This window comes from Alexandromys fortis, unplaced genomic scaffold, assembly GCF_014885135.2.
Source record: "Alexandromys fortis isolate MF-2015 unplaced genomic scaffold, M_Fortis_MF-2015_v1.1 scaffold_100_1_3062724, whole genome shotgun sequence".
In the NCBI taxonomy this organism is placed as follows: domain Eukaryota; kingdom Metazoa; phylum Chordata; class Mammalia; order Rodentia; family Cricetidae; genus Alexandromys; species Alexandromys fortis.
This window is the reverse complement of record NW_026067992.1, coordinates 896,197-909,715: the sequence shown is the minus strand read 5'-3', so window position 1 is coordinate 909,715 and position 13,519 is coordinate 896,197. Positions and strand designations below refer to the sequence as shown.

General features: G+C 42.9%; 1 protein-coding gene across 1 annotated transcript in view; it reads right to left on the bottom strand.

Annotated features, from left to right (window-relative positions):
- Atp13a5 (ATPase 13A5) overlaps nt 1-13,519 on the bottom strand; it is a 122,347-nt gene that overhangs the window by 31,887 nt on the left and 76,941 nt on the right. The window contains exons 17-22 of the mRNA XM_050159928.1: nt 13,314-13,431; nt 7,855-7,979; nt 6,687-6,847; nt 4,901-5,017; nt 3,735-3,814; nt 1,364-1,406 (exon numbers count right to left, since the gene is read on the bottom strand). Coding sequence (XP_050015885.1) covers nt 1,364-1,406; nt 3,735-3,814; nt 4,901-5,017; nt 6,687-6,847; nt 7,855-7,979; nt 13,314-13,431 — 644 coding nt within the window. The remainder of the gene's footprint in view (nt 1-1,363; nt 1,407-3,734; nt 3,815-4,900; nt 5,018-6,686; nt 6,848-7,854; nt 7,980-13,313; nt 13,432-13,519) is intronic.

The following is a 13,519-nucleotide window of genomic DNA, read 5'->3' as shown; positions in this document are numbered from 1 at the left end:
CAGAGAAAGAACGCAATCTCACAGGAACTGTATGACTGTGAGAAGAGATTCTGTATTTAGGTTCCCCTACAGTGCTTGGTTGCATGGTTTGGTAGGCAGGAAATTCCATCTCTATAAATCTTAGAACATTGCCTCCCTCTCCCTTAGTGTTTTACACCTCTACTGTGTGATTTAAGATCGCCCGCCGTATGTTAGCGTTAATTTAATGCATGAGTCCTCCATCAGATGACTGCCTTTTGGGAGAACAGAGGCTATGTCTTTTTGATATTTTTGTTTTGCTGTAAATGTCACATAATAAAGAGCTGTAGGTATTCATGCTAGGTTGAATGAATGGTCTAACAACTGCCCTCTAATGAAACACAGGCAGAAAAATTTACCCTAAGTCCTTGAGTATGAACACATTTTTTGCAGACATTGGAAAAAATATTGAAGAGGAAAGTAAAATGAATAGCCAGATTTTAAATATCTGTTAAGCTTTTTTGGATATAAGCATATATAAGGAATAGAAAGCAATTTTCTTTTCCCCTCTGCCGTCTGTCATTCTTCCCTCTCCTCTTCTTTATCCTCCTCTTCTGTGTGCTCTCCTTTGATGGGTTGAGCATCACACACGCTAGGTAAATGCTCTAGTATTCAGCTATAACCTCATCCCTGGTCTTCAATTCCTGTACCACACTTGCCTATTAAAGTACATATATACATATATTATATATATATATATACATATTTTATATATATATATATATATATATATATATACAAGCCAACTGTTATTTCACCGGCATCTTCCAAAGTCAGAACATAAAATTTATACTTCGCTTCTGGTAAGAATGACGAATAACTGGAGACTCATCTAATTTTAGTTTTTCTCTAGTGTGTAAAAACCATACCATTTAGGATTTCATAACAATTTAGGAGAAACCTAATTTTCAAAAATTAACCTCAGAGTGGGTTTGGTGGGGATAAATGCAATTTACACGTAATTAAAAACTTTATGAGTTTCAACCTTTTCCTTCTCAAAGGCATTGCCAGCTGTGCACCCTGTGCAAAAGCATGCTCCCTCCCAGAGGCTTTCTCTCCTTATAAGTGGCATTAAAGGCTTGAAGCAGGTAATCTTGTAAAGTCCTCAATGGGCCTGAACGTCGGGAGTGTCAGCAAATTATTTTATTATTCTGGGAATTGCCAGAAGACAGCGGAAGTGACGCCACCTGCCACCTCTTTCTGTTTCCAACCCATGCTGACGGAGAGGTAGGCAGTGACCCAGTGGCTGCTGGAGGAAGGATGAAGAGGCCCCAGGGGTTTGTTGGGGAGCTCAAGAGAGATTCCGGAGTGCTGCCCGGGGTTAGCCCAAGCCATGTGTACTTACCCCACAGTCATTGGCCCCATCTCCGCACATTCCCACACAGTAACTACAGAGAAAATGATAGAAGAATCAACAGCTCAGAAGCGCTCTTGACTAGCTTCCATTATAACTAGCTCCAATGGTGTGTGTGTGTGTGTGTGTGTGTGTGTGTGTATGTGTGTGCGTGTGTGTTCTTGGACAGATGTGGAATCAAGAAAATGACTTAGAGAATCTTGGTTCAAGAGGGAAAACATCCCCAACTCAATCACTGAAATGCCAGTGACAACACCACGGACATCGGCAATGAAGGTAATCACACATTTGAAAAGGAAGTCAGGTTGATTATGTCCACTCTATCAAGGTCAAAAGCATGGACTGGTGATTGTAATGAGGTCATCATGACAGTACGTCTCCCCCAGTCTAATAGGCAGGGCACAGCCCAACCTGGCCAAGTTGTTCTCACTGATGCCGAGAGTTCACTTTCAACATTAGGGGGAAGGGTCCCTGGCTCATGGCTCAGCAGATACGCCTAGAGCATCCACGTGTTCTGGATGCATCACAGAGAGGCAGTGAGGTCATGTGTACCCTTTGTATATCAGCTTGGTAAGTAAACAGGGTCTAAATGGAAGAATACATTTAAAGTTGCTGCCAAGGAGAAGGCATTTCTTATGCAGAGTCCTTTGGGCCTTCTATTACAAGTGAACGACACATTATCAACAGTGACTCGTGACAATGCTTTAAATGATTCGGTGGCATTTTTTCCAGACTCAGATCATAGGTGACAAAAGTGCTGTTAGAATATCCTTATTAGGAGCTGATCCATAGGAAGTTACCCTTCTGACCTGCTCTGTAGTTCCAATGTGGCCCAAATGTAGACAAATTCAGCCTAATGCTGGGTTGGCGAAATCACAAGCTTTTGCGTACCATGGCATAGTGTCACCTCTCCCTGTGGCCATCTAATTGGCTTCCCTTCTCAAAACTTAAAGCCCATCACGAGTGTCTGCATCACACCTGGAATCTTACATCTCATGTGTTTCCTGGGTTTAGAAAGAGAATCCAGAGAGCTTGATCTGTAAGACCTCAAAGAGGATGATGGGTAACTGAGAAGACAGCTCATTCTGTCCCAGTATGTGGGACGTTCCTAAGCTAATTGTGTTTCTGGGGGATATACCTTTCAGAGTGCTAGCCAACAATGTTCCTCAGGCATCTGAGACAGGGAAAATTACTCTCTTTAGCCAGTGTCGTGTAATGGCAGTGTGAATGAGCTAGCTGCTTACACCGGGCCACTTACGCAGTCTGAAAGCATAGGGAAGCTAATGGAAGGCATTTGAGACTTTGCTGTGAGGCTCAGCCAATAAAATAAGAGGCAGGATCCTGATTCCGATAAGGGTAAGCTACAATTATCTTGTTTCACAACTCCCTGGGCCTTTAGGCTATCCGAAATCTTCAGGCTAGAAATCGTTAACACTTGCAGCAAGCAAGGAATGGGTAGGTCTGACCTCAACAGGACTTTCTATTTAGACAGAACTTGGCGACCAGTGCTCTGAGAGAGTTCTGAACTCGCCCTCTGTCTCTGGTCCCTACCAGCTGCCATTTCACTTCATGCCACGAGGGTCTGAAATGACCACTTATCGGATCAAGCAGATGACTTCGGGAGAGAACCCACACACTCCCGCCCTTCCCATTCTCGGCCACACAAATCCTCATTATTTCTTCCCTCTGCACTTAAGCAGGCAATCTTCCTGCAAGATAGGTTTTATGGGCTACAAAATGAGTGCTTTTGTGGGGTAGGAGGTGTCTTAATGTGCCTCAATTGTTGCCACCTCCTGTAATTCACGTTACTGTGAAATCCACTCCCTTGAGTATGGGTGGGACCTAGTGACACGCTTTGAATGAAAAGAAGGCAGCCTACACTTTCAGATTAGGGAATGAAAATGTAACACCATCCCTTCCTTTCCCCTTCTCCCCTGCATCCCCCCCCACCACCTCTATTATTATTCTTGCTTTCTCTCTCTCCATGTGGAAGGCAGTGGTAACATTACCCTCTTTACTATGAAATGGCCCACATCTCAAGGAGCTCAGACTGGCTTCTTCCAGTGAGCAGTAAAAACCAGTGTCTCTATTCCAACCCACGAAAGCAGATGAATCTTGCAAGAGGTGGTGACAGAGCCATCCATCCAGGTGCCCCAGACTCCAGGTCTGGCTAACAGCTGATTATGGTCCTTTGATAATGTACATCCTTGGTTACTGAACCAAGGCTTACCTGAGCCACATCTGGACACCCAATCCATAGAAACATAAAACAATCAATGATGTTACCATCAGACACTATGGCATTGGCAGCTATGGAGCCACAGCGGACAGGGATGGCCCCTTCACCATTCCTGTCACTTACTTTAATTTCTGAAACTCTTCCACAAGGCTTGATTTCTGCCCAGGAGACATCCTTGCAAAAACGGTTCCATTCACCAGAATCTAAAGAGAGAAACAACCATCGTAGGAAGATTAGGAAGGGGGAATGTTTCGAAAGTGAAAAGCCTGAAAATTCATTCCTGGCCATTGATTTGACACAGTGCTGAGCGTGTGACATTAGACCCAAAGCCGGGAATCGGAATCAGGGATCTAATGCTTTAATATTGAACTTCAAGTCCTCCATTACAACTCCATTATATTTTGGCTGGGCCCAATTATTTTCTTTTCTCTTCTCCAAGAAGGGGTAACCTCATTAACATAGCAACTAAGGGGCACATGAGCAGAGTACAACTCTTTGGGAAATGCAGCTCATTTCTCTCTGTTGCCATGGACAGAGAAGAGCGCAACTGACCAGATGTGAGAAGTGAGGCTCTCTGCCCAGATGTGTCCCAACTTACTGTGCAAACCCTAGTTAAGTGACTTAACCTCTCTGAATTTCAGATTTCCGTCTCCACACTAGGGCCCAGAATAAGAGCTTTCACAAAACCTTCAGGCCGCACATTCTTCAGTCCTTGACTTACCAAGGAAGGTAAGGAGGCAGAGAATATTTTAGCCTCGACTTAGAGATGGTTGCTACCATCAGTTTATATGCCCTGTGTCTCTACCACACTGACAGCACAACCCTGCTCAACACTATTTTAAAGCAGGACACACAGAGGACAAGATAATAAATGATTTTGAAAATAAACCGTGGTGGTTTTTGCTTCCTTCTGCTGTGATTTAAGACTCCAGGCAGCAGAGGAAAGGAGCTCCTCCTGACGGAGGCTGGTGGCTATCAGAGAGGCTGATGTACAACAAAGGCTGATGTGTGGATCTACTAAGAAGCTGTGCCAGATAGAGAAGGAAGGAAGGAGGGAATCTGAGCAGGGCCTTGCTGTAGGGCAAACTGTGTCTATCAGTGCTGAAGTCTGAAGGGCAATGGTGTGGACGTGCAGGATCTAGAAGGTTTAGACAGGACCAGGAACCTCCTGGGCCAAGGTGCTTTTAGCAAGGCACATTCTCAAACCCACGCCGACCTCACTGACCCGTCACCTTCTTGGTTCTTTATGTCCCACTCACTTGAAGACCCTGACAGCCACCGGGACTTACTTTGGGCAACATGCTGTAGAAATGCTGAAATAGCACTTGGTATGACTTCCCACTCATTGCAAAATGGTAACCTTTTCCACCAGGTGCAGAACTGTTTCCGATATCAATGTAGGTTTCCTAAAATCAAAAGGCATTGTTTATCTGCATGGGCTCATAAGCAGCACCCGCTTCCCCGTGAGGCACGGAAGAAAGCGAATGTGTGTTACACAAAGAAACAAGCATCAGCAAGTGGGAGGGGTCATTTGCCCATGGACCATCAATCTCCAGGAAGAAAACAAGCAAAATGCCCCTCAGAATTATATAAATATATGATGCTCTAACGGCGTCCATCCTTTCCTGTGATTGCGTCTTCATGGCAAGGTGCCAAGAACGTCTTTCTACTTCCTCTTCATGTATCCCGGTGTTTCCTAAGATCTTGTAGCATCCATTTACCCCGTTCCTTCACTGCAAGGAGGCATAGTTTGGTTCTTCATACCTAGCTCTTCTTGTGTCTGGCTTCTGACTTTTGTTTGCCCTACTAATTCCCTCAGAGTGCCCAGAGCTTCTTCCACACCTATGGTCCTGTACACAGTTGTCATATGCTCCCTCCTTGTCATTTACAGGTAGCCCCCTTGGCTGTGCTCTGCTCCATCCTGGCTGACGGCACAGGAGGACACATTGGATGGTGTCGCTTTGCTCCTCCCATCAGTCACCCACAATGGCTGCTCTCAAGATTTATCAGCAGGCTTTGCATTCCTGTAGGACTGAATTTAAACAGTACAGGAGGTGAGACTATTTTATTCATCAGAGAAATACATACCATAGAAAACACTGTGTTTAGAAGGGGGAGTGGAAACTGCTGTTCTAAAGCAACAGGAGGGAAAGCCCACCCTCCTCGTCCACTGCCAACTGCAAACCTCTGAACTAAGACAGGAATCCCTTTTCTTGGAGGAAGGCAGGGAAAGAACCAGAGGTGAGGAGAAAGACTGGAACTCCGAAAAGGTATTATTATTATGAATGTGGGTACAGTTGGCCTGTTTTTTAATTAGTGAAGGCCCGGGGTTCTGGAACACAGGAGACACAGAGACTGTATGAAGCAAAAAGGTTCACAATGAAATGAATACTAGAGAGACACAGAAGGCGCAGGGGCAACCATCTCTCAGAGCATACATTAGTAGAGGTGACGCCAGATTAACCATCTCAACGAGCCGGGGCCACTCTGTGTATGAGTCAGTCTGTGTGCTGCACCAAAGCCCCATGTCTACATAACTATGTCAGAAGCTGTTTAGCCTGGAACCAAGATGCATTTCTGTAATTCCTTGCTGGAAGGATCAGGCCTTTGAGGAACGCAAAAGTGGAGTGTTGGGCCATGGTCATCCTCCTATGGGAGAGTTTTCCCCAGACAAGCGAACAGGAAGCTTGCTTTCTGGGAAACCCTACATCTGTCAGCTTTCCAGCAAGGTGCTATGCAATGCAGATGCCTGTGGGGGATGTTTATGGCGTGAAGGCCATGATCTGGTGTCTGCTGTGAGGCTTACCGGTGTGCCTCTGTGAGCTTATTGCCTTCCTATCCGGGAACTCTGACTCAACCGGTGCAGCCTGACATAGGAAGTTTGTAAGCTCCCCAGGCGATGACAGTGTATGACTGGGTCTGCAAAAATGTCGCTGGAAACATTTTGCATGGTGTCGCACTTGAGACACACCACACCTGAGGTGTGATAACTTCCAGGACTCAGAGGGTTGTGCCATGCCAGGGCTGTGTTCTACAAACCCGGGGCCAGCCAGGGGTCTTTCAACATCTGCTCACCTTTCTCGGAGGGCTGGGCTCTTGGGTCCCCACCAGCTGCCAGGTCACAGAGGCAGGAAGGAGGTCTCCTGGCTCGTTAGCCTCAACAATGATGACCTGGTGGCCATGAGGAATCATTTCAGAATTCTTAGCAACAGTGATGGCGGTTTGGAGGTTGTCACCTAGATAACAGAGAGACTTTTAAAAAGGACAAACCTATAGCCACCAGAGTGAAGATGTCTCTCCCTCCCTTTGTTGCTGCTCACTGAACACATTTAGTGCTTTCTGTGCAGTCTTCTAACTACCTTTCCTCCTACCCAAGTGCATCCCTCTAGTGAGCAAACACCAGGTTCAACATCTCTCCCACTGTGTGTTTCCAATCCAGGCATAAACGAACAAAGACGTGTGTGTGTGTGTGTGTGTGTGTGTGTGTGTGTGTGTGTGTGTGCTTCATGGCTAGTATCGAGATAACAGATGGCTCTTAGTGGTGAACATATGACTTCAGGCTAAATCACAGTATGTCCCTGGGATGTGGACCAACTACAAGAAGAAACACTGAGGATCAGGACACACTTGGGTTTGCTTACCATGTTCTGTGCCTGGCCATCTGTCCCCATCTGTGTTGTGTGTGTGTGTTTATGTGTGCATATGTATGTGTTTGTGTGCATATTCATATATGAGGTCAGAGGTTTCTTCATTAATCATATTTCACTTTTTTTTTTTTTGGCAGAGTCTTTCTCTGAACCTAAAACTCCTTGATATGCCCAGGCTATGGCTAGAAAAAAACCTCAGGATCCTCCTGTCTCCACCTTCCAGGACAGTACACAGGCATGAGTCACCTCACTCTTTTTATTATTGTTTATTATTATTATTATTATTATTATTATTATTATTACTTACATGGGAGCCAAATTTCTGAACTCAGCTCTGCTTGCATGGCAAGTCCTTTGCTGACTGAATCATCTCACAACCCGTGTCCAAGTATTTCTACTCCTAGAATCCCAGGTAGGATGGGTAGTGCTGGGCAGAGAATAGGATCTACACTGCCTCAGAAACCGCTGCTGCCGCTCGCTGGTACTGCAAGGGTGGCAGGGCCGCACAGCCAGCTTCTCTCTGTCTCAGTCACATGGTTTGCTCAGGTCATGCTTCCTTTCATTGTGCTGCTGGCCAGGCTCCGGATCCTACATACCTGTAATCATCACAGTCCTGATGCGGGCCTCGCTCAGCTCCTTCAACACTGGCTTTGTTTCTTTTTTCAAGCGATTCTCCATTATGAGAAGTCCCAGGAATGTCAACTCGGACTCCACTTTCTCCCTTAGGATTCAGGATGAAAATGAACATTTTAAGGTGAAGCAGTGCGGTGCTCATGGCTGATTTATTTCTTTTCTTTGGAACCCCGTCTATGTTTTATCGGTGAAATAGTACGCAGATTAAAAAAGAAAGCAACCAGGATTTTATAAGAAAAGCCAGCGGCCCTGTCTCCATACCATCCTTTGTCTCTTTCCCTAAAGCAACCACTTCCAGTTCCCAACTACATCTTAGAAATGGTATTCTTCTCTTCCCACTCTTGTTTATTTCATTGTCAACCACGGAAATTTTTTCTCCAAAAATTACAGTCTTTCAAAATCCTTCAATATTTGTCCTTGACTATATATGTGTGTGTGTAAATATGTATATATATATACATATATATGTATGTATATATAAAATCAGTTTGACAGTCACCAGTCACTTGGAGCATTCTGCATGAATGTCATCCTCACAACAAGGTCTTATGATCATAATGTACCCATTAAGTACTAAACTGTATTCAATTTGTGCATAAAAATTAATTAATATTTTCTTACTAAATAGAAGTGCAAACTCACCAGTTAATTACACTTATCGTCTATGTGTGTGCTCATAGGCCTGTGAATTTTTGCCCGCATGTTCCTATATTCACAATGTGTGTTCCTGATGCCAGGGAAGCCAGAAGAGGATGTCAGATCCCCTGAAACTGGAGTTATGGGTGGTTGTGAGCTGCCATGTAGTTTGTGTTGGGAACTGGTTGTGCAGGATAGCAAGAGTGCTTCACCTTGGAGCCATCTCGTCAGTCCTTCATCAGCCATCTTACTAGGCACGCGAGGAGCTCGTTGTGCTTTGGATTTTCATTTTCCCGACTAAATTTCAATGCCTTTTTATGCATTTTATGCCTGTGTGTATCACATGTCTTAAAAAAAGTGTCTACTTAGGTCTTTGGATCTTTATAAAAAAAATCATACTTTTTTAATTATGAAGTTACACTCTCCTGATAAACTTTGAATAGTGATTTTTTTTAATTAAATTACGTTGCTGGAGGCAGGCCTGGTTCAGCCTGTGCTCCTTGTTTCCTGGTTGGCTGCCATGTGAACCTCCCTGGGTCCCACCGCAGCACAGCAGATAGAGGTACTCCCCCTACTTTCCCTGCTGTGACTGGCTAAAATCCCGCTCAAACTGAGAAGCAGAATAAGCCCTTCCCCCTTGCAGTGTTTCTATCAGGTATTGGGTCCTAGCAGTGCAAAGGTAATTAACCCAGCATGCGAAGACAAACTGGAAATGGACTGAAGTTGTCAATGTCAGACCGAAAACGGAAGCTCAGAGAGGAAATCACAGAGGGACATTTTCTTGAGATTAACCTTGTCAACGATTTTGTGGTTATGACACCAAGAGATGGCACAATGGCAAAGCAAAGGTGTGCTTTTGTTTCCGATGCAGTTCATCGCCTCAATCAGTTCTCCGGGCAACTGAGCCTCTACTGTGAGACCACACCATCAGTCGTTGTGCCCACCACCCTGTTCTTCAATGCCCAGCCTCTGGCAAGTTTTGCCTGCACTTATTTAACTCACATTTTTGTTTAAATACCTCTCCCCAGAGGATGTCTTTGACCTCCTTAGATGAAACTGTAGTGCGCATTCTTAAAAGTTCTTTCCACTTGGTCCATTTCTCCCCTCTGAGATATTTAAGAACCACCAAGAATACAATGTATTATAGATGTATTTTATTATCTGTTTCCCCAATTAAGATTTAAAATACTTGGGGTCAAGGAGTTCATTTTATTCATTTCTATACTTTCTGATTTAACACAGACTGCATGTTAATAGACATCTACTAAACCAAGAAAGGGTTAGGCTTTTTTTCTTTTCTTTTTAAATATTTTTGTTGATTTTGTTCAGCTAGACATTTTTCTCTGCTCCCCTCCCTCCCTCTCCCCTGTCCTTATACCCTCTCCCATGGTCCCCATGCTCCCAATTAACTCAGGAGATCTTGTCTTTTACTACTTCCCATGTAGATTAGATCCATGTATGTCTCTCTTAGGGTCCTCATTGCTCTCTAGGTTTCCTGGGATTGTGATTTGAAGGCTGGTTTTCTGTGCTTTATATTTAAAAACACTTATGAGTGAGTACATATGATAATTGTCTTTCTGGGTCTGGTTTACCTCACTCAATATCATGTTTTCTAGCTCCACCCATTTGCATGCAAATTTCAAGATGTCATTATTTTTTCCTCTATGTAGTATTCCATTGTGTAAATGTCCTGCATTTTCCTTGTCCATTCTTTGGTCAAGGGGCATTTAGGTTCTTTCCATCTTCTGGCTATGACAGACAATGCTGCTATGAATATAGTTGAGCACATGCCCTTGTGTTACGATTGAGCATTCTTTGGATATATTCACAAAAGTGGTATTGCTGGGTCTTGAGGAAGGTTGTTTCCTAATTTTCTGAGAAATCGCCATACTGATATCCAAAGGGGCTGTATTAGCTTGCATTCCCACCAGCAATAAAGGAGTGTTCCCTTTACCCCACAACCTTTCCAGCATAAGTTGTCATCAGTGTCTTTGATCTTGGCTATTCTTACACGTGTAAGATGGAATCTCAGAGTTGTTTTGATTGGCATTTCTCTGATGGCTAAGGATGTTGAGCATTTCTTTAAGTGTCTTTAAGCCATTTTTAGATTCCTCTGTTGAGAGTTCTCTGTTTAGATCTGTACCCCATTTTATTGAATATTTGTTCTTTTTATGATCAAATTCTTGAGTTCTTTGCATATTTTGGAGATCAACCCTCTGTCCAATGTGGAGGTGAAGATCTTTTCCCATTCTGTGGGGCTGCAGTTTTGTCTTGTTGACCATGTCCTTTGCTTTTCAGAAGTTTTTTAGTTTTAAGAGGTACCATTTATCAATTGTTTCTCTCAGTGTCTGTGTTACTGGGGTTATATTTAGGAAGTGGTCTCCTGTACCAATGTGTTTAAGTGTACTTCCCACTTTCTCTTCTATGATGTTCAGTGTGGTTGGCTTTATGTTGAGTTCTTTGATGCATTTGGACTTGAGTTTTCTGCATGGTGATAGATATGGACCTATTTTTGTTCTTTTATATGTTGATATCCAGTTATGCCAGCACCATTTGGTGAATTTGCTTTCTTTTTTCCATTTGATATATTTTGCTTCTTTGTCAAAAATCAGGTGTTCATAGATTAATATCTATGTAGGTGTGTGAATTAATATCTGGGTCTTTGATTCAGTTCCATTGGTCCTCCTATCTGTTTTTATGTCAATAAGGCTGTTTTCAGTACTGTAGTTCTGTAGTAGAGTTTTTTTTTTTTTTTTGCTTTTACATATGAAGTTGAGTACTGTTCTTTCAAGCTCTGTGAAGAATTTTGCTGGGATTTTGCTGGGTATTGTGTTGAATGTTGAATATGTAGATTGCTTTCAGTGAGATTGCCATTTTTACTATGTTAATTCTACCTACCTAAGAGCATGGGAGATATTTCCATTTTCTGGTGTCTTCTTCAATTTCTTTCTCCAAAGATTTAAGGTTAAGGTTCTTGTCATACGGGTCTTCCACTTGTTTGGTTAGAGTTACTCCAAGATATTTTATGCTATTAGTGGCTATTGTGAAGGATGATGTTTTTCTGATTTCTTCCTCAGCCTTTTTATCATATGTGTACAGAAGAATTACTGATTTTTTTTTAGTTAGTCTTGTATTCTGCTACATTACTAAAGGTGTTTATGAGTTGTAGAAGCTCCTTGTTGAAATTTTTGGGGTTACTTATGTAAACTATCATATCATCAGCAAATAGTAAGAATTTGACTTCTTCTTTTACAATTTGTATCCCCTTGATCTCCTTTCGTTGTCTTATTACTGTAGCTAGAACCTCAAGGACTATATTGACTAAATATCGAGAGAATGGACAACCTTGTCTGCTGAAAGGCTAGGTCTTATAGAAGCTTTTCTTCTGTCATTCAGTGTTGGTTGATTTCTAAGTTCTTTCAAAAATCTCTTAATTTCCTTGGTGACTCCAGTTTTCAAAAAAAAAAACTTTTATTTTCCTAATTGTAAAAAATTGTTAACTGTAATTTTATCCTAATAAAAATCAAAACAATGTTATTTTACCCTGCTCAAGAAAATCAACTACATAACAAGCAACATTTTTGACTCCTGATATCTCTTGGGAAAACGTGTAGTGGGTAGGAAGATAGCATAGTCTACTGTTGTTTGTTTGCTTGTTTTTATTTCTCATCATGTGCACTTTCCTACTGGCTCTTAAATGAGAATACAGCTGTGTGTCACAGCTGGACTATCTACAGTCTATCACTGGCTATGTAAATCTCTGGTTCACTCATTACCTTAACCCTATTATTGAAATTTGTGAATAGAAATTTACAATATCCCATGTGTTATGAATCATTCTGTTTGCTCAAGGCTAGTCAACATCTGAAATGTTAAGGACGTGGATGTCACTCTTATCTGAATTAGCTCTATGATTCTACTTCAAAGACAAAAATGTCTTATCCTAAAAGCTCCTTGAAGATAACCCAATCCTGTTTTATAGATGGGAAAACAGGCACCACGTGAGGCATCAATTATCTTAGAAAGACATAGGTTGCAGATAGTAACATTGAACCACATACGTTGGTACCCTATACAAAGGAGCCAATTATATAGGAATGAGAATCTCTGAATTAAAAAATATAAATTTAATAAATCAAATATAGGGACTACAAAGGCTATCGCCTATTTAGTTTTCCTGTTCTTTTAATGTAGATCACAGAAAATGAACCTCTAAAATCTGGGAGAAAGCAGTGTATAGATTATCTTCTAAGGAGGGCAATTCATCCCCTTAATGTAATTAAAAATACTGAGTTTTTATTTTCTATATGGAATTCAATTTGCACTCACTACCTCCCTCCCAGATTTGAGGGAAATAAGAAAGCTGGACCTGAGAAAGTCCAGAAAGAGGGAGGGGTCTGAAAACTTTCCAAATTTTCAGCTGTGTTCCCTAGAGGAACACCTCAGTACAAGTGATACCTCCAAAGTGTGTTGGCCACATGATGTACAGAGGCAAGATGAGCACTTGATGTGAGGGGACAAAATCCAAAACTATGCTCTGTAGGGTAGGGCAGAGGTTGGCTGTGGGGTCTGGGAAGTCTCAGCTGTCATATTTGTTCTATCACAACCCACCATGTGCCCTGGGCAAGTCCTACCTGCAGTTGGTCATCTCCAAGCCGGAGGACTGGATGAGAACAGTTCTCCACCCAAGAGCTTCCTAGTGGTGTTAGCAGCCACCAGTCCACCTCCAGGGCTTCTGCCCTGCGTGTACAAAGGCCCTTCCCGGTCTAGATTTCCAGTTCCTTACCTTGCTAAACGGTCCACATCGGAAAGCGTCTCCACATTCAGGGTTTTGTGGGCAAGGGCGATGACACGGAAGCCTTGCACTGTGTAATTCCTCAGTTCCTGTGGGAAATTCTTGGGCACTGTGAGGAGAGAGGGGGCAGGGGCTGTAGGGTCGCAACGAAGATGACCCAGCATCCAAGCGACTGCGGGAACTGCAGGATGCTTCCA